Below are 26,223 nucleotides of genomic sequence, written 5' to 3' on the forward strand. Positions count from 1 at the left end.
TGATTGATTACTTCTTTTCCCTCTTATCCCATGACTGATTACTTTTCTTTAGAGCCGTTGGTGAGGGACTTTGTCAAAGGCTTTTTGAAAGTCCGAGTACACTATATCGAATGGATCTCCATTGTCCACGTTTGACCCCCTTCAAAGAATTCCAATAAATTGGTGAGGCATGGTTTCCCTTTACAAAAGCCATGTTGACTATTCCCCAGCATATTGTGTTAATCTGTGTCTGATAATTCTGTTCTTTACTATAATTTCAACCAATTTGCCAGATACTGAAGTTAGGCTTACCAGCCTGTAATTGCCAGGATCGCAATTAGCTGTCTTCCAGTCATTTAGTACAGAAGCTGATTTAAATGATAGATTATATACCATAGTTAGTAGGTCTGCAATTTCATATTTGAGTTTCTTCAGAACTCTTGGGCGAATACCATCTGGCCTTGGTGACTTATTACTGTTCGTTTAATCAAAACCTCCTCTGCTGACACCTCAATCTGGGACAGTTCCTCAGATTTGTCACTTAAAAAGGAATGGCTCAGATGTGGGCATCTCCCCCACATCCTCTGCAGTGTAAACCTGTGCAAAGAATTAATTTAGCTTCTCCGCAATGGCCTTATCTTCCTTTAGCACCTTGATTATTCAGTTACCCCACTGATTGTTTGGCTGTTTCCTGCTTCTGATGTACATAATTTTTTTCCTGTTAGTTTTTCAATCTTTGGCTGGTAGCTCTTCAAATTCTTTCTTGGGCTGCCTAATTATACTTTTACACTTGACTTCCCATTGTTCATGCTCCTTTTTATTTTCTTCAGTACGATTTAACTTCCAATTTTTAAAGGATAACTTTTTTGCCTCTAACTGCTTCTTTCATTTTGTTTACCCATAATGGCACTACTTTGATTCTCTTACTATGTGTTTTAATTTTGGGGTACACATTTAATTTGAGCCTCTATTATGGTGTTTTTTAAAAGTTTCTATGCAAGTTCCAGGCATTTCACTTTTGTGACTGTACCTTTTTAATTTCTGTTTAACTAGCTTCCTAATTTTTTGTGCATTGCCCTTTCTGAAGTTAAATGCTACTGTGGTAGGCTTATTTTGGTGTTTTTTTTTTCCTCCCCGTAAGGATGTTGAACTTAATTATATTATGGTTGATACTATCAATCAGTTCAGCTATATTCACCTCTTGATCAGATCCTGTGCTCCACTTCGGACTAGATCAAGAATTGCCTCTCCTCTTGTGGGTTTGGGACTAGCTACTCCAAGAAGCAGTCATTCATCTCTGCATCTCATCCTAAGGCAACATGTACCCAGTCAATATGAGGATAGTTGAAATCCTCCATTATTATTCTTTATACACTCTCTATCTCCCAGAACATCTGAAATATTAAATTTCATAGTAACAATGTTGCCACATCCAGTCATTTCAGAGTATTTTTTGTTAAGGTTTATGCATGTTTCTGCTGGTGAGAACACTCTTTCCATTGAATTAATGAAACCAGATTAAAAAACACCATACAGAGTTGAAATGTATGGCATGTGACTTCCTGAACTTGACATCACATCTTCAATGCCATAGTGGCGCCTGATTGAGAGCAGATATAAGAAACACTCTCTTTCCTTTAAAAATTAGGCTATTTTATCTAGCTATGCTTTCCAATTTCTGCAGAGGAGAAAAATATATGGGAACATGGCAAGATGACCTCTGCCAGGGAAATGGTGTAGTGGTTACTCAGTTTGGACTGTACTATGAAGGAGCTTTTAGCAACAACAAAATGATGGTGAGTTGGACCTTAAACTGCATATTGTGGTGTCCCTTGTCCCCCCCTCAGCCCCCCGCATTATTGTTTATCCTGTGCAGCACTCTACATATCACTGTCAAAATCTAACACTTCAGTTCTGTCCTGTGATTTTAAGATAGTCTTTTTGTAATGACTGGTCTATATTTTACTGAAATCTCCTACAGTAGCTGTCATTTTAAAAAGTCAACAGTTGCCAGTGGATATAATCTGAGATATCATAGTCTATCTCTGTACCTAGAATGTGGTCTTTTTAATTGTGACTACTGTATATACCATCTGTCCATAATTGCTCTGTGTTAATTACGATTATTTTTTTTCCTTTATATAGGGGACTGGGGTTTTGCTTTCCGAAGATGATACAGTTTATGAAGGAGAGTTTTCAGATGACTGGACCCTTAGTGGAAAGGTTGTAATTTATACTTTTTGGGTTCCTTTTTCTACATTTGCGCTCTCTTCTTTGAATCGTTTCTCAATGAGATTCAGTTTAATTCTCTTCTGTACTCCTTCTCTTCTCCCCTCCCCAAAGGGAACCCTGACCTTGCCAAATGGAGATTACATTGAAGGTCTCTTCAGTGGAGAATGGGGATCTGGGATAAAAATCACTGGAACCTACTTCAAACCCAGCTTGTATGACAGTGAGAAGGACAGACCTAAAGCATTGTGAGTTATGGGTGAGGAATCACTTCTGGTCTGATAGAGTAGAGTAATGCATCTGAGTGTAACTGAAATTAAATACCAATCTCATTCAAAGCTAGCTAGTTCAGCAAAAACACTTGATATAGAACAAAGTCTTTTGACTCTCTCTTTCTGTAGCTTTTCTAGAGTCTTTTATAGCAACTCTGTGGTTGGAGTTGGAGAAGGGTCAGGGAATGGCATTACTGCATTGTGTTGCTAAGCAGGAATTGCAGGTCCTTGAAGACAAGGTGCAGGATGGTGGACTTGGGGAGGCTTACTTTTCTATCGTGTTTGCTTTTTTCCTTTCTTCTCCCCAGAACACTAGCTGAGGGTGAAAGTAATGACAGCTTCAGAACACAAGTTATATGGCTGAGTTCAGAGACTGCAGGGGAAAAGAATGGGATAGTTTATATTTGGAGAATTGTTGACCACAGACCTTTTGACCTGTCGTTAGTTCTGTGGAGGAATCTGTTTTTTTTTTTTTTTTAAAAAAACATCTTAGTAGAACTAGGGCTGTGCATAGAAAGTAGTTAACAGCAACTGGAAATGTACTGGGGGAACCTCCTGGATCACGATTGATGGTGTTTTCACACCTTGGCAAAGCTAGTTCTAGAAAGCATCAATAAAACTCTTGTTTGGAGGAACAGGTGGCACGTTGGGTTAGTCTGCTGACTTGTTGTCTTTAAGACCTGTGTTTGAGTCTCATTTTAAGTCATAATGAAACATTTGATTTCATCCTTTTTCTCATTTGTTCAAAGATTCATTATCAGAGCTGTGGATGAAATTTCACAGTATTTACTAGCACTATGCCTGGTTATACTAATATTACGGATTCTTCAGTTTCAGGATCACTAAAGCTCACTCTGAAATTTCAGAAATGTATGTTAGAATGAGAACTATAACCCACATGTTTTTACTTGGCTGACTTGTCACTATGCTTTGTGAAGCATTCACTGGTACTTTCTTTTGACAGCATTGACACCTACAACCTGATGCAAAGTTAAGCAGGCATCCCTGCTGAACTGAACACTTGCAATCTTAGCTAGCTGTCTGCTTTTCACCCCAGTAGGGAGTCTATGAATAAATGTATGTACACACTTGTGAAGACTGGCTGTGAAACAGCAAGAGTTCTAGCTCCTGGTTTTTTTTTTTTTTTCCCCCCAAGTTGCCTTGATGTTCATAATTTATTGGTATCATTGTAAAAAGGGCTAGTGCCCACCTTTTGTGGTGGTATGAAACTAGAAAAGTTTCAAAGTACTGACAGTTCTCATTGTGCTTAATTCTCAAGTGCAGCGAAACAAATTAATACTCATAAATAACTATCAGTATCGATAACATGTTAATGGCTATACCTAAATCTGTATAAAACTGTCAATCACTGGAAACTTTTTTATTCCTTCTGGGGGTCTCCAAACTTTTTTCTGAGAGTATCAATAATGGTGAAAGTAGACATAGCCAATGCAGCACATTCCTTTTTGTCTCAAAACCGTTTATTACATCAAAGCAATGCATATTGAAGAACCACATGTATTCCATATTAGAACAGATTGTGTATCATATATTGGAATACACTATTAAAAAGAGTAGAGACTGACATTTCTAATTGTAGGAGGGGTATCTGTTTAATCTGTTAATGTTATTAGGTACACAGATTGCTGTACATGTCAAGGCTTCTCTTTGACAGTGAGAAGCATAAGGGCCACGCTGATCCTTAAATGAACTCTTTTCAGAAACTTTTGATAGTCAAACTACTGTAGATCAGAGTAATCCTAGAGTCAATCCGAACACTTAACAGAAAAGATTTTATATGCCAGGTCATCTTACAACGGTCCAATAAGATAACACTGGACTCTAGACTTAATAGTCATAAAATCTTAAATGTTCAGATTTCATCAAACAAGTATGAACCTCTTACAAGCACGCGAATGTAATTAGGCACAGTTTCACAGCTGGGTTGTGTTCCAAGACTGTTATGAATCAGAGTGGCAATTGGTGGTGATTTATTTAGGAGGAAGCTTGGAATCCTAGCTGTGCCTGCTGATGAGAAATGGAAGGCAGTGTTTGAAGAATGCTGGCACCAGCTGGGTTGTGAGAATCCAGGCCAGGGAGACAGATGGAAGGCGTGGGACAGCATTGCTGTGGCTCTGACCACCAACCGACGTCAACACAAAGACAGGTTAGTGTAGTCGCCAGGCTGAAGAAATTTATTTAAAAAAAAAAACCCGGGATCACACCAAACGGAAGACTATAGAAATCTCAAAGAAGTTTCCCTAGTTAGTGGAAAAATTCAGAAGTGCATTGTTTAAATTTACCTCATAATGCAAAATCTCTTTTTCAGAACAGATCAGCTGGTAGGAGTTAGTTTGGATCATTACAGATGGTGTTACACATATTTGTGCAATATATGTGTGAGGGGGTACAGGTGTCAGAGTGCAGGGCAACTGCACCTGTATTCTCTCCCTCTCGTCCATCAGCAGTACCCACTTGTAAGCTTCCAGCTCCCCAGTCATAGACACGTCTCCACCGAAGAGAGGCGATCTCCCTCCTGATTGAAGGGTTTTCAGGCTGCACGGTTCCCTGCCTTCACTGAGTACCCCAGCAAGTCAGACTACCTAAATAGGCCTTCTTTGTTTTTCTCCTCAGAGACTATAAACAGCATAATTGCCCATAGATATAACTTAGCTGGACAGCCCTTTCTAAGCAAGCATATTTATTCTTAAAGTGAAAGCATTACAGAGAAAACATTAAAAAAACAACAACAACAACAACAAAAGAACCTACCTACATGCTAGTATGCTTACCAGAGATTACCCTAGCTCTAACAAGGGCTCTGGCAGTGGCAGGTAATCAGTCCTTCAAACCCTACTATGGAGTCACAAGTTTGTAACAGCTGCTAGCTCAGAAGAAACGTATCTATGAATCATAGTCTTTCCTTTATATAGTTTGGGTCTTTGATCTGCAGAGACCCTGAATAGGTAATCAGCCAGACAATGGGTTTCTCTTCAAGGTATAGCTTCAAAAGGAGGGTCTGGAGGTGGGGAATTGCATCCTTCTCATCCAAGTATTTCCTAGGGGTACCCATTCAACTAAAAGTTGTCTTGTCTGATTCATTGTTAAGAGTCTTTTGAAACTCATAACGCCTCCCAGGGTTTATAGTAGTCATATCTCCCCCCACCAAAGACAATGCATACAATCCCGCACTAATACAGAAACATTTGCTTTCATAATACAATGAATTCTTAAGATACTTAAACTTAATTCAGTAAGGTTTGTCCAGGATATGTTGGGAAATTGCCATATCTGTCGCAACAGATTGATAGGTACACCTCTACCTCAATATAACGTGACCCGATATAACATGAATTCAGATATAAAGCAGTGCTCCCGGGGGCGGATCAAAGCAAGTTCGATATAACGTGGTTTCACCTATAATGCAGTAAGATTTTTTTGGCTCCTGAGAACAGCAATATATCTAGATAGAGGTGTATTAGAAGAGATTTTCCTTAAACATATTTACGTAAATGTCTATCTTATTTTAAATAATGTTTTAGAAAGAGTCATGATCTAAATCTGTTCTGAAGTATATTAAAATATACAGTGAACTCTGTAATAGAGGCTTGAGTTAGTACAGAACATAATCCAACTTTTATACTTCTCAGAAAGATTCATAATGTATTTGAAAAGTTCAAATAAGAAATAAAAGCAGAGGAGGAGAGACACTGAGGTAGAAGCTAGGGAGAATTGAGGAAATTTGGAAATCACTAATAAAGAAAATAGGTATAGACAGGCTGTAAAGAGCTTCAGGGAAGGCTCTTGTACCAAGAGTGTCAATTGTGCAAAGGAAAAGAGGAAGTTGGCATTAGATGAAGATAGGAGAGATCCATGAGACAGCTGGAGCAAATCTATGCAGGGTTTTTCTAACAAATTAGCCATTTTGAACATGATACTGAAATCAGTGTTCAACCCCATGGATTTTTCTACCAGAGAGATATAGTGGGGTGCCTTTGTTTCACAGACACAACAAGGTGGGCAGCAGCATTCTGCACATTCTAGATTCTGTAGAGGTGAGATTTTTGGGAGGTCACAGAGAAGCAAATTGCAGTAGCAGAGTTGAGAGAGGATAAAAGTATGGATGAGGACTTCGGTGGAGGTGAAGTTGAGGCAATATTGTTGAAGTGGTGATAGGCACATTTGCAGGTGGAGATGCAGGAGGAGCAAGAAAGTTCATCATGAACAACAGTGTCAATGAGGAGGTTTGAGAAGGGAAATGTTTCCTAATCCACCATTAATCCTCCCACCTCACTTAAAAAATATTATTCCTATATCTTTAGACTCTAAAATCTGATTAAATATATGCACATATACTGTGCATATTTCATGTGTAATCCATACAATATCTCTGTCCTTGTATCTGCAGCCCAGAACTATTGAGTCGTTCACACACTCAGACACTGGAGAGTTTAGAGTTCATTCCACAACATGTTGGTGCCTTCACACTGGAGAAATATGAAAATATCAAGAAATATTTAATAAAGGTATTGTGAGCATCATCTCATATTGCTGGCTGTTGTCTATAAAGCATCATTTCAGGTGTCGTAACTTGCTCATTGCTACTTAAATTATCCAGCTGATTTCAGTCAGTATCAATGTACAGTGTCTGTTACTTTCTGTACTTGCACATTTAGAGTCCTAGTTAAGTTCTGCTCTCTCAAGTAATTGCCAAATTCACCTAACCAACCAATTAATAAGAAAAATATATGCGTGCTGCTTTCTCTAAAGCCTCAGCCCTCATGGTCACTTTTCTGGTAATACCAGTCTGCTCGTGGAATCTGTTCTGTGTTTCTTATATTTCTTCACTCTAAAAAGTGCTGAGTCCCAATAGAACATTCTGTGGAATTTTGAAGTACTTGCGAGGTTACTGAAATATTTTGTGGGTTTTCTGTATAACTGCATAGATGATTTGCTGAGTTACCTGAGGTGGCTGTTGTGTGAATTCTTACACAATAGAGGAGTTCGCTACACTTTTCAGCTTGGTGTAAACTTTACAGTCAAAATCAAGTTTTGACTATTTCTGAAATTTAGTTTGTATGTGTAATATGTTGTATGTGTAGTTGATATGTATGTATAACTTTTTAAAAAGGTTAAATTATTGAACCTTGACTAGTTGAACTGAGACTCCTGCTTGTGTGTCTTGTACTCAAGTTTCTTTTTATTCATAAGGGAGAACATTTCTGTCTCTTGGATCTGTCTCTCTTACTGTTGCATAGCTGGTGACTCTCTAATACCTCTCCACTCAGGCCTGTGACACCCCTCTCCACCCTCTGGGGAGGCTTGTGGAGACACTAGTAGCTGTATACAGAATGACTTATGTTGGAGTGGGAGCCAATCGGCGGTTACTACAAGAGGCAGTAAGAGAAATTAAATCCTACCTCAAACGCATCTTCCAGTTGATCAGGTAAGAAGCATCGTGTTTTCAGTCAGACTGCTGCTGGATGTACTGAAAAACATTTCATTCTCCTAATTTGGTTAGTATTTATTTGGCTCTGTGTACCAGCACTCCCCCATTCCTCTTAAATTTGAAAAGAGTCATGACAGGATTCTGGGCTTAGCTGACTTGATGAATCTGGACAGAAAACCCTTTTTCCCCCAAAGGCTCTGTCCACAGTGGAACCCATTAAGGCTCTGTCCGCAGTGGAAGGCATTCTTCAATGTGGTGGTTTCTAGCTGGGCTCTAAGGGCTTGTCCACATAGTGCATTAGTCTACACTAGAGGAGTATAAATTCTAATGCACACTAGCATGTTGTGCACTAACTGGCCTGTTGCAAAGAGTGCTACAGTAATGCAGATTTGTAGTGCATGCCAGCCCAGTTAGTACGCAACACACCAGCACACACTAGAATTTATGCCTGTCTAGTGTGGACTAGTCCATCATGTAGACAAGCCCTAATGTCTGTTTCCAAACCAGTGTATACAGGGGATGTTTGAGGGGATGTTATTAGAGCAATGTATAAACCAAGCTCAGACACGTAACACAGGGTTCACAGGAGTGTATTCTGTAAGAATTCTTGGTAGTAATCTCCGTTCACACTAAAGTGAAGAGCTGTGCTTAGATTTTTGCCAGCTGCTATAGTTGTAGTAAAGTAAGTTATTCTCCAAACTGTCTATTATTCTACTATGGATATCTGCATTTTTAGTGTAGATGTAGATATTAATATAGTTAAGGTTTGTGCAAAACTGCATGTGTTTAATTTTGATTAGGAAAACATTACACCAACATACACTGAGACTTTTAACTAAACCTTATGGTTACACGTGGACATGTACTGTGAACCCCAGTATAATCTTTTTTAAGAACATACATTTTAAATAAGAAATCTGTAAATACGAATAAGAAAACTGTAGAGTATTCAAACACATTTTAAGTTTTTTTTCCAAGCCAAACAGTAGTTGCAGTCTCAGCAAATCTTCTTACACTGTGCTACTCTATCCAGGTCAGTAGTTGATGTCAATTTTGATTATTAAATAGTAATAAGGTTATGTGGGACAAAAATCTTAAATTAGGAAAACAATTCTCTCTCAACCCACAGTATGCCCTAATTCATTCTCTGTGCTATATTACATAATTCCATACTTGTTTTCTGTGTCTCCAAATTTTCCAGGAATCTGATTGTTATTGAGCACTCTTATAAGGTTGCATGATGTCAATAGTTTATGGTTTCTTAAAATTACTGGTCCTAGAAGTAGCTTAGTGAGATTGTCGTATCTTTAAGACACGATCTTGCCTGAATAGTTAGCTAATGAAGAGAGGAACCAAATGAAAAAGGAGCTGAGGAAAAATAACCTAATTAATGTGTATCAAGCTGTTTCTGTTTGTGTCGTAAGCTTAAGTAATTGGATATGGCTTTGCTGCTAGGCTCACCCAGGAGAAATCACCATGTGCAACTTATGTGTTAGAAGAATGTCTCTCAAATAAATTCCTCTGCTTTCCCTTAGAAGTACGAATATATTAGCTATTTATGGACTCTTCTAATAAATCAAGTGATGCAATTATGTATTTTATCTTTGAGGTTCTTGTTTCCTGATCTTCCTGAAGAGGGCAGCACAATTCCACTCTTGGTGACTGAGACAAAGAGAAGGAAATCCTTCTGTAGTGGGAAAATGGACTCCAGATCAGAATCTCCTGAACCTGGGTGTGTAGGGGAAAAATTGTCTTCAATAAACTAGTCAGTTCATAAACTAGTACCCAATTAGTAAAGCAGTCCCTTCTTAGGAAAGCATTTAAGTATGTGCTTAAGTGCTGTCCTGAAATGGGACCTTAGATTTGTACCTATGTTAAACACTTTCCAAGGGAAAAATATGTCTAGTAAGGAGGGAGGAAAATAGCTTTTGGCTCCGAGGACAGATTGTCATAAGCAAACATCATTCTGAGTGGCCTAAAGTAGAGACTAAATTCAAATACCATACTTGAATGGCTGGGAGATGAGTGTTGCATTATGATTCAAATTTTACATACAAGTTCTGAATTAGCATTGCAGGAACTGCATGCAGTTCTGATTGCCCCATCTCGGAAAAGATGTATTTGAATTGGGAAAAGTACAGAGAGAGGCAACAAATGGTGAAGGATATGGAACCACTTACATATGAGGAGAGATTTTAAAACACTGGCACTGCTCAGAGACAACTGGGGGGTGGAGAATATGACAGAGATCTATAAAGTCATGAATGGTGTGGAGAAAGTGAATAAGGAAGTGTTATTTACCTCTTCACATAAAACACAATGCAGGGGCACCTTATGGCATAAATAGGTGGTAGGTTTAAAACAAACATAAGGAAGTATTTCTTCACACAACGTACAGTCAACCCATGCAACTGATTGCCAGGGGATGTTGTGGAGGCCAAACGTATAACTGAGTGCAAAAAATTATTAGATAAGTTCATGGCTATAGGTCCATCAATGGCTATTAGCCAAGATGGTCATAACCCCATGCTCTAGGTGTCCCTAAACCTCTGACTGCCAGAAGCTGGGACTGGATGACAGAATGGATCACTTAACATCTTGCCCTGTTCTGTTCATTCACTCTGAAGCATCTGACACTGGCCACTGCCGGAAGACAGGATACTGGACTAGATGGACCATTGATCTGACCCAGTGTGACTGTTCTTATGGTCTTGTGTAGGAAAGCCTACTTGGTACCTATTTGGTTCTACAGCATTGTACCTGTACTGTGTTGTTAAATAAAGAGTTTCACTCGTAATTTAGCACAAGTGTTAATTCCTTAACCTGCACCCTTTCCTTATCCTTCTCCCCTACTGAACATACTCTGAAATAGCTATGTATATGTTCTAATTATTTGGCTCAGTTCATTTTCTATAAATGTGTTTTTGTCTCTCTCCTCTTCCCCCCCCCCCCCCTTCTTTTCTGCTTTTTTCAGTTATGTGGTCACCAGTTCTGGGCTGCTGCTTCCTGTGTTGTTACCACGACTCTACCCTCCTTTGTTTATGTTATATGCCTTGGACAATGAACGTGAGGAGGATATTTACTGGGAATGTGTTCTTCGTCTAAACAAACAGTCAGATACAGCTCTTCTGAGCTTTCTGGGAGTTCAGCTGTGAGTATGCTGTTAAAAGTAATGGCTTTAACACTAAAACAAAACTGTGATATTTGGAAAACCATGGCCAAGTGAAGGCACTGTATCAAAAACTTCCAGTGCCAGTTTTATCATTTATCATTGTGGGCCCCACAGACCTGTAAATCCGGGGCCTCCCACCCAGAGACCCCTCCACAGAGTGGGGCCAGAAGTGGAACCCTGACCCTGAACCCAGCTGTGGGGCTGGGTGGCAGCCTGGGCCCTGACCTCATAGGGGCCGTCCAGCAGTCCTGAGACAACCCCAACCCTGGACCCTGACTCTGGGGGGCTGTTGCAAGGCTGGGCGGCAGCCCCGAACCCCCACTATGTGGAGCCGGCAACCCCAACCCGGCCAGGCAGCCGGGAACCTGGAACCTGGCCGTTAGCTGCAGCCCAGCTGTGTGCTGAGTGCTAATTGGGCCGCGGGTTGAACTGCTGTCCTATGCTGTATTAATCTGTCACGGGCTTGTCTATATTTCCTTTTCTTTGACTATATCAGAACATCTATATGTAACTACCTTTGTAGTAAGTAGTATGTGAGGGGGCTGATCACACATACGCTCATTTTAAACTAATATGGTACTTGGTGATAGGAAAAGAAGTAGCCTGATAACTTTTTTTAGTTTTTTATATTTAAGAATTGGAGGGTAGTGTTCCAAATTATAGTATTTTCAACTAAGTGTAGGTAATCATGTAGTGGGGGGAGGAAATTAGAAAAATCTTGAGGGTCCCTTTCTGTACATCAAGCAAAAGATAAGTTAAAATCACTTTTTTAAAAACAGTAATTCATTCTATTAATTGAATACATGTGGTTTCTTACAGCAAATTTTGGCCAGTGACTGTGTCCATCCTTGGAGAAAGTAAAAAGGTATATCCACTTTTTAATGGAATAAAGGAATATGTGAGCTCGCACACTTGGCAACATATTTATTATTCTCTTATTTTTCCTTTATGCTTACATCTTTTGTATGTATTTTAAAGCTATGTTAGACGTCCTTACTGTAAGCAGCAGTCACTTCAGAAGTGCAGCTCAATCCAGAATTCCATTATTCCATATGTTAGAGAATGCGTAGTTCTGAGAACTTCTAATATTTTAAAAGAAGCCTGCATCTGTTTTGTTTGGTCCACAGTTGTGAAAGAGGATGAGGTTAGAAACATCTCTTACCAGGGATAAGCTGTAAATTGCATTTGATAAAGACTTTTTAAAAATAGGGTAATACCACTTTTATTGTAGATTATCATCATTATTAATGCCTTTTTTGGTGATGAAGGAACAGATTATACAGTTAGGAACAATAGCCAGTTTCTATTTCCCACTAATGGTGGCTTAACAATCAGAAGTCTCTTACTAGTTAACCTAAATATTTTGTTTAAGTATATGGCTAGATTTATGCTGTAGATAGAAATCTTAATCAAAAACTTCAAATTCAGTTTTCCATAGAGATACAGAACCTTTCAGTTTTAGGTCATTACTTCAGTCAGCACAGGTCAGTGGTGACCAAATTTCTTTCCCATCAGATGGTTGCTGTTATGTGAGACTATTTTGGTCATCTCCTTCCAATTCCTTTTAGACCAGTGGTTCCCAAACTTGTTCTGCCGCTTGCGCAGGGAAAGCTCCATGTGGTCCGGGCCGGTTTGTGTACCTGCCGCGTCTGCAGGTTCGGCCAATCGCGGCTCCCTGTGGCCGCAGTTTGCTGCTCCAGGCCAATGGGAGCTGCTGGAAGCGGTGCGAGCTGAGGGACATACTGGCTGCCGCTTCCAGCAGCTCTCATTGACCTGGAGCTGCAATCGGCTGAACCTGTAGACACGGCAGGTACACAAACTGGCCCAGCCCGCATGGAGCTTTCCCCGCACAAGTGGCAGAACAAGTTTGGGAACCACTGATTTTAGACAAATATCACCATCACAGACATATTTTCAATGTAATTCGCTCTAATTGGCCTGCTGGTTGGCATCATGAGGAGTGAGGCGAAGGATTGATTCAAAAAAGAGACTAAATTTCTCTGCCTCTAGACTTGATCCTTACACATCAGAGTTGAGATCTATTGGTGGGGCAGTATGAGGAAACCTACATCAACAATGACCAGACAAGTAACCGTTTTGTTGACAGAGGACTTCAGTTTAAGTCAATTCAGCATCTTTTTATGAGCCTCAAAAATCACTTTATAAAAAAATACTTTTATTTTACTGCATTTTTCTCACTCATATTTAATACAGTTGGATAGCTAACTTTGCAATAGCCATGTTTGCTTTCTTGTGAGCTGTCAGAGGTATTTACTAGAAAGATTCTGATCTTCTCCTGATTACCTAGGTGATACCAAACACAAAAGATGTCTGCTTTGCCTCAGCAGTTGAATGTTTACAACAGATCAGGTAATCCTTTGACTTTATCCCTCTGACTTGCTTTTCCTGCTCAGAATACTGCCTCAGTCTAAGGCTTTGTCTACACTGGAACTTCATGGGCAAAAAAAAAAACACATCTCCCCCCCCCCCCCCCAAACACAGGGACGGCTCTAGGCCACGGCATGCCAAGCGTGTGCTTGGGGCGGCAAGCCCGTGGGGGGGTGCTCTGCCAGCGTCGCGAGGGCGGCAAGCAGGCTGCCTTTGGTGGCTTGCCTGCAGAGGGTCTGCTGGTCCTGCGGCTGCGGGAGGTCCTCCAAAGCCGCAGGACCAGCGGACCTTTCGCAGGCAAGCCGCCAAAGGCAGCCTGCCTGCTGTGCTTGGGGCAGCGAAATCCCTAGAGCCAAACAACCTCCAGCCAATCCCTCCTGCCCAAACAACAACAGTTTTACAGACAAAAAGTGCTGGTGTGAACAGCTGTCTGTCGGCAGGAGCATTTTTCTGCCAACAAAGCTGCTGCCGCTTGTTGGGGGTGGAAGTTTTTTTTGTCGGCGGGAGGGCTCTCTTTTGCCGGCAGTCAGCAGCTACACTGCATGCCTTTTAGCGGCACAGCTGAAGCAGCACAGCTATGTCGCTAAAAGGTGGGTAGTGTAGGCAAACCCTTAATTTAGTTAAATGCCCCCTTGTGCTTGCTTCGGCAGCACATATACTATTATTAGATTGTGGTCGTCAGTTTGCCTCAGGATGTTGTTGCCATTCACATTGAACAAGGAGCCTTGAAAGACTTTTTTTTCTGTCTTTCTGCCAAAAATGTTAGCACCTCTTCACAGTGAGGAGGTGGGTGAGCCCTTTTGTGTGGGAGCAGTTGGTATCTTCAAGGCAGGTCTTTGTAAGCTACCTTGACAGAAACAAAAGGGAGAAGATACATAATCAATTATGCGTGTGCATTTTTTAAGCAGTCAGGACAAAATGGCTTGCTTATGGAGGTAGTTTTCACTGCTAATGGCTGGAAACTATCTTAATTGCTGGTCTTCTCGTTTTAAAAATGTTTGAGTGGCAGTAATGAAGAAAGTATTTTTTCAAACAGCAAGCACTGATTTAAAATAGCTTTACATAACATTATTTTATGTTCTCTTGATCTGGTTTACTTGCAACTCAGTATGCTGTGCAGCTGGTATAGGCTTAGAAATGGGCAGATTTTTGTGGCTGTGAAGCAAATGTGATCAGTGGCTATTTTGAAGGGTTCTGTCTGTCTAGAAAAGAAAAAAAAACACAAATTAACAAACTCTCTTTTTATTAAGACAAGTTGATTTGCAACTCTTCATTGTAATCCCGATGGTTTCCTTTCCCAATAGTACAACCTTTACCCCATCCGACAAGCTGAAGGTGATCCAGCAGACTTTTGAAGAGATTTCTCAGAGTGTGCTTGAGACTCTTGAGGAAGACTTCTTGTGGTCAATGGATGACTTATTTCCTGTTTTTCTCTATGTGGTGCTACGAGCCAGGTGAGCTGTTTTTTAAAGTATGTAATAAAACCCACAGACCAACTAAATTGTTTCCTGAATGGGGATGGTTTATTAAAGTTGAAACAGAACTTTACTCAGTACAGCTGGAGGGTCTTAAGGGTAGTCTGTTAGTGCAGGTAGAGCTGTTAGCAACTCTATAACTAGTTCAGCCATTTCTGAGAGAGAGGCTGCAAAAAACCTTTTGCCCATTTCAAAAAGATTCTTAAAGTACAAAAGGCTAGAAAAATATGTCTTTTCCTCATGTGACAGGATAAGGAATTTGGGGTCTGAGGTGCACTTGATCGAGGACTTGATGGATCCGTATCTTCAGCATGGGGAACAAGGCATCATGTTCACTACTCTGAAGGTGAGTATGAAATTTACATATCAACTGTCTAAAATTCCTATTGTCTTTTCTCTGGCAGCTAATATTCTTTGTACCCTTCCTATGGCAATGGCCACAACTGGAGCCAATTTACATTTCAATGAAAGTTAACAACAAATTCTTTCAACCACTTCTAGCACCACCCACTGATAAAATTTCAAAGTAACAAAGCCCTGTTAATGCTGGTTATTAATAAAATGGGAAGTACATGTACAAAATCACTTCGTGTTGCTCAGACTTAAACTTAATGTGCTGGTTCTGATCCCTCTGTCACCAGAAAAATCGAATTTCTTGTATAAAAAGATTTTGAACATGCAGCTCCTGTGATGATTGAGTTCTCTAGTGTGTAGTAACATCTGATGTTCTGTTCTAGTGTGCAGGGGTTCCAATGTGGAAGTTGGAAGTGGGATTGCTTTTATGTCCTAGTGCAGCAAAGAGGGGAGGTGAATGCAACTGTTTAAAATTCTAGGTGAAATTTCAAAAACTTTCTTTTTGTTAAATTAGTAACACAATCTGTCCGGTTCTTCTTTGAGATGTGTTGCTCATGTCAATTCCATTCTAGGTGTGCGGCGGTCATCGGAGATTTTTGCCTTAGCGGTATCCGTAGGGTCAGTTGTTTTGGTGCCCCTTTGAGTCCCATGATCATACATTGCTGTATATCAGGCGCCGCCGGCCCTACACCCTCTCAATTCCTTCTTACCTCCCATGGTGGTTAGTCAGAGCGTCTTTCCTTGCATAACAAGAGTTAGTGGTTTCTTCTCTTCTGACTTCGAGTCTTAGGGCCTTGTAAATAGTTGTTTATAGTATTTAAGTGTAGTTAGAAGTTAGAGTCCAATTGGGGTCTTTGCCCCAGGTGGGGCATGCCCTGGTCCCCAAGGTTTAAGCCCTGCACGGACTTTAACAGGCCTATGCCTGTAAGTGACCCCCACAGCAGCTGCCTCTAGTGCTTGGGGAATCACACGTGAAGGATAAGTGTCATATCTGCAAAAACTTTGAACTCAGGACCCAGAAAGAGCGTGATATTCGTTTGAGGGCTCTCCTCATGGAGGCTGCCCTCCGACTTCTGAGCCATCCTGGCTGGACTTGACCTCTAGTACCTCGGCCTCAATGCGCAGTGCACCCCTGGCACTGGGCTTCACCCGGCATGCTCCTTGGCACCAGTGCCCCAAAAAACCCAGAAGAAGCACAGCTCCCCAGCACCAAGCAAGAAAGGCCATGGGGCATCGGGCAAAGGACCCAGTTTGGGCCGCCCAGCCACTCCGGAGTCATGTGGACGTGCCTCCCCAGTCAAGTCCCTTAGCCCCTTAAAGGATTCACTGTCAACTCCCGGGAGGGGTTGGGGACCCAAACTTGTGGTGACATAAATGCCTTCCTAAGCTCCCCCAATGGCAAGAGAGCAGAGGCCTCCACTTGTACCACTGGCCCCGCATGTGCGACAGTAATTGGCAAAGGCTCCCTACGAGGGCAAGTCAGCCATCAAGACCCCCCAGAGGGCAGTTGAGTGCTGCCAGTCCCCTGAGCCAAGGCAGCACTCTCTGTCTCCGTGCCGCAGATCTCCAACATCGCAGCCCAGATCCTCTGGGGCTTGCCCTCAATCTCCAGCACCATGTTCCCAGTCCCAACCATCTCTACGCGGATCGCCTAGTGGGAGGCACCGGTCACTGCATCACCAGTGCTGTTTGCTCTCCTGCCAGTCTTCCTCTCAGTGCAGATCTCAGTCACACACTCTGTGGGAGCACTCTCTGCCGCACCAGTCCCCCCAACACCAGCAACGGTCCTCCCACTCCCAAGCACCAGTTTCTGGCGGCAACAGCCAGCAGACAAACAGAGGCGCCAACAGCCGTGCTATGGTCACCAGAAGGGGATTCCTCCAGCACAGAAGGGCAGTTTAGCCCCTTGTTGAGACCCCACCAGCATGATTGGGCACCAGAGGCTGTGTCGACTTCCACGGTGCCACCATGGCAATGTGGCCAGTGCAGTGGTGATATTGGAGCGCATGGGGCATGCTGGTGATGCCAATGCATCCTTCGCACTGTTCATCTACCACCATCTCAGAGCAACAGTTGATGGCAGAGGGCTTGGCAGGGGTAGGGGAGACAATGCCCACCCCAAAACCCCTTCCCCCATGGGGGATGATGCCCCAGGGACACCGCTGGTGGTACAGTAATCATCCTCTGGATGGAGTGACCATGGGTGGTCATGGGATGCTCAAGGGCCAGGCCCTGCTTCGACAGGTGGCTGAGAACTTGGGCCTAGAAGTGGAGGAACTGGCTGAGCAGGCAGACACCTTGTTTAATGTGCTCTTGACCTCTACCCCTGCCCTACCAGTGCATGATGGAATCCTGAAAATCATGCAGGCCCTCTGGGAAACCCCATTGTCCAGCTCTTCCACTTCCAAAAGGCCTGAAAAAAAGTACTTTGTTCTGGCCAAAGGGTTCAAGTATCTATATACCCACCCGCATCTGAGCTGGTTGGTCATTTCTGCGGCCAATGAGGAGGACAAGCAGGGGCACACCAGTTAAACTCCTAAAAATAAGGAGGCCAAAAGACTGGACCTTTTTAGGGGAAACTATTAGACAGCTAGCCTGCAATTCTGGGTAAGCAAACCACCCGGCTCTCTTGGGCATGTATAATTTTAACTTACAAGACTCCCTCTGTAAATGTAAGGAGTCGCTCCCCTAAGATTTGGCCTGGGAATTTGGCACCCTATGGTGGAGGAGTGTACCACAGCAGAGAGGTGCTCTCTCCAAATGACATAGGACCAAAGTTCTCTGTAATCTAGGCAGCAGCCTATTAAGCGCTGCACAGGTGCTCAGGGCTGTGATGGGAGAGATTTCTCTCCCACAGCCCCAAGCCAGCCTGGCCCAAACCTGCTGCAGCTGTGGGAGAGGCACCCCTCCCTAAGTCCCAGCACAGACCTGCCACAGCCGTGGGAGAGGTGTCCCTCCCCTAGCCCCAGCATGGACCTGCTGCAGTGGGGAGAGGTGACCCTCACCCCTAGCCCAGGTGTCACACATCCTCTATATTGGTGCACATTGGTGGGAAAAGTTTTAGAGGGATCACTGCATAGAACATGTAGGACATGGTGGCTAGGGCAGTGGTCAGGAGGTCAGCAATTCAGGACTTCCCATTCAATGGGATTGGACTCTTTTTGCAAAGCAGATGGATGCGAGGCTGCATGGGTTCAAGGACACTCAGGCCACCCTTCACTCGCTGGGTATGCCTACGCCACAATCTGCAAAGAAGCCGTTCTGGCCTCCCCATGCTGTCAAGGCTTTGGCAGCCTTGACGGATCTGCAAGGAGAAGGGCTAGACACGAGCTTTAGTCACTGTCCCTCCTTCTCCTTCCACTCACCCACGAAGCCCAGCCCGGCAAAGCATCCTGCGGGTCAGAAGTGCTCATTTTGAAGGTGCGCTCGAGAGCGATGCCTCGGCTGCCCGGATCCACGTTGGACTTGATCTCCCATGTGAAGAACTACCCACTCACCATGACTCACACCTGCCTGCAGTTGTTAGGCTGCATGTACATATGGTCAGTCATGTCCAGCTCCAGCTCCGGACTCTGCAAGCATGGCTGGCATCGGTCTACATCCCCAACAGGCATGACCTAGACCAGGTAGTCAGTCTGACATCCAATCATCCCTGGATTGGTTGTTGGACCCCTGGTTGGTGTTGGAGGGAGTTCTTTGTCGCCCTGGCCCCGTTGCTGACCCTGGTCTCCATTGCTTCAGACCTGGGATAGGGAACCCACCTGGGCAAGCTCAGCACCCAGGGCCATTAGTTGTGGGATAATTTGGCCCTCCATAACAACCTCAGGGAGCTCAGAGTGGCTCACCTAGCCTGCCAGGTTTTCTTACCCCACCTGAAGGGCAAAGTAGAGCAGATCTTGATGGACAGTACCACCACAGTGTATTACGTCAACACACGGGGCAGAGCCAGGTCGTCGGCCCTATGCCGAGAAGCGCTCCACCTTTTGGGACTTTTGTGTGCCGCATGCCATTCGTCTGGTAGCCGCGCACCTGCCCAGGATCAAGAACATATTAGTAGATCACCTCAGCAGGATCTTCTTGTATCCACATGAGTTGTCACTCCATCCAGAGGCGGTCAGTATAATCCCCCAGAGGTGGGGACTCCCTGGGTGGACTTGTTTGCATCCAGGCAGAACAGGAAATGCCATGTGTTCTGTTCATACCATTGGCTTGACAGGGGCTCCCTGTCAGATGTTTCTTATCCCGTGGTCAGGGGCTCTAATGTATGCCTTCTGGCCAGTGTCATTGATTCTCAGGGTCCTTGTGAAGATCAAGCAGGACAGGGCTTATCCTAATAGCCCCTGCATGGCCTCGCCAGCACTGGTTCAGCATGCTGCCAAACCTTTTGGTAGCCATGCCGCTGCAGCTGTTCCTTTGGCCAGATCTGCTGTCCCAGAACCATGACAGCTTTCTGCACCTGAGCCTAGTGGTGCTACACCTGACTGCATGGCTGAACGGGACGAACAGGAATGCCCGGCCTGTGTTCAGCAGTTCTTGTTGGGTAGCAGGACATACTCCACCAGAGTGGCTTTCTTGGCCAAATGGAAAAGGTTCATGTGCTGGGCCTCGGAATGGCCTATCTGGGCCTAGCAGGCCTCTCTGCAGGAGGTCCTGGATTATCTTCTGCACTTCAGACAGGTTTGTTTCTGTCATCGATCAGAGTCCACCCGGCCGCTATTGCAGCCTTCCACCCTCCACTCCAAGGCAGGTCGGTCTTCGCTCATGATATGACAACACGGTTTTTGAAAGGTCTGAAGCATCTCTACCCACACGTCCAGGATCCTGTCCCTCCCTGGGATCTGAATCTTGTGCTGTCGAGACTCATGGGTCCCTCTTTCAAGCCCCTGGCCTCCTGCTCTCTCCTGCTTCTCTCTTGGAAGGTTTTGTTGCTGGTTGCAATAACGGCCCACGGGGTGTCTGAGATCAGGGTGCTTGCTTACTTCAGAGCCGCCCTGTATGGTATTCTTCAGAATAAGGTCCAGCTGCGACCACACCTGGTGTTTTTCTAACCAAGGTTGTTTCCCAGTTTCATACTGGCCAGGATATATACTTACCTGTCTTCTTTCCAAAGCCTCATCCATCAGATGAAGAACGCAGACTGCACGCTCTGGACATCAGGAGGGCACTGGCCTTCTACATAGACAGGAAAAGGGCGTTGCATAAGTCGATGCAACTGTTTGTGGCGGTGGCAGACAGAATGAGATATTCTGCTCAAAGGATTTCATTCTGGATCACTGCCTGCATCCGCTACTGCTATGAGCTGGCAAATGTGCCTCTGCTGACACTCATGATGGCATACTTGATCAGGGAAAAGGTGTCATCAGCAACCTTCCTGGCGCAGGTTCCAATCCAAGATACCTGTAGAGCCGCTACCTGGATATCTGTCCAGATGTTCGCATCTCATTATGCACTAAATCAGCAAGGTCGAGACAATGCTGCATTTGGCAGAGCAGTGCTCCAAGCTGCATGACCGTGAACTGAGTCCACCTCCATGGACAGTGCTTGTAAGTCACCTAGAATGGAATCGACATGAGCAAGTACTTGAAGAAAAAAAACAATTACTTACCTTTTCGTATCTTGTTCTTCGAGATGTGTTGTTCATATCCATTCCATTACCCGCCCCCCTGCCTTTCTGTTGAAGTTGCCGGCAAGAAGGAACTGAGAGGACATAGGGCTGGCGGCACCTGATATACTGACATATGAGTGCAGCACTTCAAGGGGCACCGCAGCCGACCCTATGGGTACCGCTAAGGCAAAAATCTCCAACAACCATGCACGTGGGCATGCCCACACATAGAATGGAATAGACATGAGTAACACATTTCTAAGAATAACAGTGATGAAAAGGTAGGTAAATGGGTTTTTTTTGCCATTGGTATGAGTATTTTCCCAAAGTTTCCAATTGCTACCTATCTAAACAATATATGAAACAGTTAATTAGAACTGAATGGCTGTCTAAGCTAGAGCTTTTTTCTAGCTACTCCTAGGACCTTTTATTGTAATGTCTGGGTACATCAAAAACATCTATTTGAAAAATTGTCTACACAGCAAAAAAATTTTTAAAAATCTCTGGCAGTGAATCTCAGAGCCCAGGTCAACTGAGTCAGGCTCATGCTGCGGGGCTAAAAATAGCAGTTTAGACTTTTGGGCTGGGGCTGCAAGCCCCTCCTCCCTCTCCCAGGTTTCAGAGCCCAGGCTCCGGCCTAAGCCCAAAAATCTACACTGCTATTTTTAGCCCTGCAGCGTAAGCCTGAGTCAGTTGACCAAGGCTCTGAGACTTGCTGCCATAGGGTTTTTGCACGTAATTACACAGGATGTCTGTGACAAAACTTGGAACTGAACCCAAGGATCTGGAGTCCCAAACCATCCTCCCATTCCATGAGGAGATAAACACTATTTGAAGTTAAAAGCTCAGATCTTCCTTCTGATACTTCATGACATCTAACAAGATTGCTGCACAGTGAATGTTATCAGTTGTGCAGTGACCACAAAGTCTAACTTCCTGGGGTCCTTGGGGGGGGTGGGGAAATTAAATTTATAGGTGTGTAGCACATTTTGTAGGTTAACTGGTGCTGGTGGGGAGAATCATGGAAAATGGTATTTTTAAGTTAAACTGAATTTTGTTTCAATTCAGGCTTGTTACTACCAGATTCAACATGAAAAACTCACCTAGATGGCGTCTGCAACCTAAGTAGATGAGTATCTACTGAATGGAGCTTCAGCAACATCATGTTCTTCCCTAGAATGGCACTTACAACGGAGATATGTGGATATTGCTTCTGAACCGCATATAAGGATTGAAAAAACCAATTACTGAGGCAAACTAGAGGAAATGACAGAGGCAGAAAAGCACTACTTAAACTTGGCCTGTCCAACAATTTCCAAGAAGAGAGACTATTTGCCGGTCTAAAGGAGGGATTGTTTATTCTTCCCAAATTAGCAGTGTTTTTAAAAGGCATGACATCGACTTGGAGTTAATATGTAAAGAGTAGTCTGGGTATATGGCTTCTTAGACGGTGGGTTTCTGGTTTTCCTGAATCTACCTGCACTGACCACAGATTGCTTTAAAAGGATAACATTGCATCATTGAACCACTCTGTGTCTTCCTGAATTAAGCTGTTAATTATATTTGTGTCTGAAAAAGGGAAAAAGAAAAGTTTCTATGTTAGTATTTATAACAGGCAGTTTACAGAATATCTGTCTAGAAGGGTTCTGATTGAATCATTTGTAGCAGGATTGCTGAAAGCAACCCTTAGTTGCTGTTATAGAAATCATCAAATTGTCATGGGCTCCTTTACATCCATAATGGTAAGAACATATCCTCCTTATTTAATTAACTTCATAAACAAAAAGCACTAGAGGGTTTGAATTTCATTGCTGAATTTGGTACTTTATAAGTTTTTGCAGAGCTATTAGTTTCATTGTTCCTAGCCTTGCATTCTAAGTCCAAGGATGAACAATGTGCAGGCTGTTTTTGGAACAGTTTTCTTGTGAAGTCCATGCTGCAGGAGAATGAGAACATGTTTTAAACTAAGTGACGCTAGATTTGGGCTGAGATTTTTACTCCTCTATTATGCTGTACTTGGCAAGGGAAAACTCACTGTTACATTCTCAAAGGTATTGTAAAACAAAAACTTAATCTCGGTGTTCGGGTTTTTGTTTGTGTGCATGTTCTCTTGTGGTTTACATTTATCTTGATTTATACAAATAATGCCAGTGAACATTTGGATAAAATGGGTGCTGTTCTTTACCATATCTGACAGAAAAGTGGGAGATAGATGAAATGTTCTCATGACTTATCTTGAATTAGCATAGCAAAGGCTAAATTGGTTTTGGAAATCAGAATCATGACTTGTGTGTTGACCCTTTAAAAAATAGAAACAAAACTGTTCATTGAAATGCTGTTGGGAGCAGTGACTGTAATGTAGCACTTTTTCATAATAAAGTAAAGAGTATTTGTCTTTGAGACTGTTTTTGTGGATGGTTGGAGAAAAGAAAATTAAAAGGTACAGCAAGAGTCTATTTAAAATCTCATTTAACATAACACCTATCTCTAGAGTCCCACTAATATCTTCTTTTAAAAGGTGTCTCTTTAATACAAATAATTATCAAAGGTGTACTTAAAGAAAATATTTGTTGTTAGATCCAAAAATAGTTATTTTAATTAAGTAAACTGTTTCCTACTGAATTTCAAAAACCCCTTAAGAGACAGGAGCTTTTGGGGAGTAAGGCTGCAGCATGTGGATTTTTGTTTTGGCCTTTTTTTTTTTTTTTCCCTTTAAAGTACTTTACAACCATTTCTTCTTTGAGTAGATTCAGCTGTGTGTTCCATTTGGATGTGCGTGTGCCCATAGCACCAGAGCTGGAGAACTTTGCTGAGCAGTACCGGTAGGAGTGGCTCTCGCACCCTGTGAACCAAGCCCCTCTCTTGACAGCTAGATTCAGAGATCTGTGGAGTGTTTTCATCTCATGTTTATCTGTTTTCTGAGAGTTTTTTTTTTTTCTAGATAATAGTAGTACATTAGGTTTAATTTTGTGTTAGGGTAGATGACGGCTCTGTGTAGTACCCTCACCAGGGTTCAAGCATTGTCCGTCATAGGGGGAAGCATCCTCAATAATGATTTCCACGCGAGGTGTGTGTTGTGCGCAGGTGAAGGATACGTTAAGGAGTGGTGCTCTATCTGTAAATCATTCAAAAAGAGGACTCGGGGGCGAGAGACTTATGTTTGAAGCAGCACTTTCTGGAGCAGGCCATGAGATCCGCCTCAGCACTAAGGTCTTCATCTGATCAGTGGTCACCTTTGGAACTGGAGGTGATGCCCCTTCACTTTTGGACTCTGGTGTTTCCCCCAATAGGAGGAGGAGTTATTCTCCCTTCTCTGGTGCAATGAGGAAGAGGTCCCATAAGACTAATTGGAACAACTCCAGGACTTGGGGAGATGTTTCTTCATCTTCTAAAAGGAATACTGACTGGCACCATACTTTTTCTGGCGTGTGGGATGGAGTAGGTCTGTCTAACTGCTCTGTGGTACCACGCTAAGATCAGGGAGAGCTCATACTGCCAACACCAGTTCTCGCAATGGGGCATCTGAATCCAGTACTGATCATGTCTGCACCAGCACCTACTGTTTCAATGCTGGTGGCATATTGAGCAGCATCAGACCTGCTGTGCTTGACTTTCCACTAGTTCAGGAGTTTTCTTCTTCGAGTGCTTGCACATGTCCATTCCAGTATAGGTGTATGCGCACTCCAAGCGTAGTCACGGGGAAATTTTCTGATGTTTCTAGCTTCTACTGCTTCATCCTCTGTTGTGCCCTTGGCACCTTCTGGATGTGTTGCCGAGCTGCTGGGTTTGTCGGCACTACAGCTCTCACTGCCCTGGTTCCAGACTGGCATCAAGGCTGATGCTGTGTCAAGTCCCAAAGACTCCCTCAATGCTGGTGTGGCCTTTGGCTCTGTCATTGCTCTGGCAGCTGATCCCGTTATCAAGTTTGGTACTGCCCTTGGCCTCTGTGCCAGTACCTCCTAATACTGGATGGGAGTGATCTTACTTGGTTCTGCCAGTGCCTATTCTATGTTCTCTCACTGGCACTGATGCTGCCCATGTGTTGGGGTCTGGATGAGTCCTGTTGTTTGCTTGCCCTGTCAGGGCTGGTTTCCCCCATTGTCTCTGAGAATTTCTGGGATCCCTGGGTCATATTCCCCTTTGTTGCCCTGATAAGAGACTGTCCTCATATCACCATTGATACTGAGAATGACTTTGTTCCCACAGTCAGGACAAGGGCTGTTTTGGCCTGGTGCCTACGGGCCACCAATGCCAGATCTGTTTGCCCAGTAGTCTCCTTGGACATTCCTAGATCTTTGAGGTCCCATTCTTAAACCCACTTCACAGTGAGATCGCCAGTCCCATTGGGGGTTCCCTTTCCCAAATCAGTTACAAGCAACTGCTGAGCCTGTTCCCTCTGGGCTTCCAGGATTATCCTGAATGGATCCTGGGGTTCAAGAACAGGACGCATCATTGATGCAGCAAACTGCTTCTTTGTCCTCTCTGGGTGACGCTATTGTGCTGGGCTCTCCCTCAATGCCTGAGGACTTTAAGGCATATCAGTACCTCCTTAGGCATATGGCCACCCCCTTAGGCATTCAGGCTGAATTTTCTGAGGAGAATATGCATAAGCTGTTGGATATTCTCCCATCATTAACTCCAGAGAGAGTAGCCCTCCTGATAAATGAGGATCTCTTGGATCCTGCAAAGGCCATCTAGAATGTTTCTGCTTCATTGCCTCCTATGGCAAAGCATGCGGAGAAGTGGTACCTGTCCCTGTGATGTGGTGTGCCTGGCCTTTTGTGGCCTCCTGCTGGAGGCCCTGTAGTTCTACTACACCCCACCCCAGGAAAGAGCATTGAAGGTGGGTTGTCCTCTCCTGCCTGGAGAGGACTCATGAAATCAGCCAATCAGAGCCCAGCAGGCTCAACTAAAAGGAGCTGTAGGGCCTTAGCAGGTCAGTTCCTGGGTGAGACCAGAGGACCGAAAAAGGTTCCCCTCTGGCCAAAAGGAAGTGGACTAGTTGCATTTACTGGACCTGGGAGAGAGAGGATCTGAGAACTTTAACCCTAAGGTAACGGGTGAAGGTAAATGGACCAGGAGAGAAGAGGCCCAGGGACTGCAGCAGCAACCAATTGGAGCAGTATGTGGTTGCTGTTTATAGAGTGCTTGTGTTGGAACCCGAAGTAGTGGGCAGGCCTGAGTTTCCCTCCCACCAGCTCCTGGCAAAGTCACTGAAGCTTTGAGAAACGGAAAAGGCTCTTTTCAAGACTGAGCAAAGGACTGGATTTAAAAGGCTTGGAGACAAGGTTGAAGACCCT

General features: G+C 43.5%; 1 protein-coding gene across 6 annotated transcripts in view; it reads left to right on the forward strand.

Annotated features, from left to right (window-relative positions):
• Positions 1-23,323, forward strand: part of ALS2 (alsin Rho guanine nucleotide exchange factor ALS2) — a 66,441-nt gene extending 43,118 nt beyond the window's left edge. For 5 of the 6 annotated variants that reach the window (XM_050969555.1, XM_050969556.1, XM_050969554.1 and 2 more), the window contains 13 exons: positions 1,664-1,775; positions 2,125-2,202; positions 2,323-2,456; positions 4,480-4,647; positions 6,889-7,006; positions 7,769-7,926; positions 9,539-9,661; positions 10,904-11,080; positions 11,921-11,966; positions 13,410-13,471; positions 14,794-14,943; positions 15,214-15,310; positions 21,992-23,323. In XM_050969555.1, the coding sequence (XP_050825512.1) occupies positions 1,664-1,775; positions 2,125-2,202; positions 2,323-2,456; positions 4,480-4,647; positions 6,889-7,006; positions 7,769-7,926; positions 9,539-9,661; positions 10,904-11,080; positions 11,921-11,966; positions 13,410-13,471; positions 14,794-14,943; positions 15,214-15,310; positions 21,992-22,030 (1,462 nt within the window). In that variant the 3' untranslated portion in view covers positions 22,031-23,323. The remainder of the gene's footprint in view (positions 1-1,663; positions 1,776-2,124; positions 2,203-2,322; positions 2,457-4,479; positions 4,648-6,888; positions 7,007-7,768; positions 7,927-9,538; positions 9,662-10,903; positions 11,081-11,920; positions 11,967-13,409; positions 13,472-14,793; positions 14,944-15,213; positions 15,311-21,991) is intronic. The other variant, XM_050969558.1, reaches the window with a different exon arrangement.
• The last annotated feature ends 2,900 nt before the right edge of the window (positions 23,324-26,223 follow it).

This window comes from Gopherus flavomarginatus, chromosome 10 (genome assembly GCF_025201925.1).
Source record: "Gopherus flavomarginatus isolate rGopFla2 chromosome 10, rGopFla2.mat.asm, whole genome shotgun sequence".
Lineage (NCBI taxonomy): Eukaryota > Metazoa > Chordata > Testudines > Testudinidae > Gopherus > Gopherus flavomarginatus.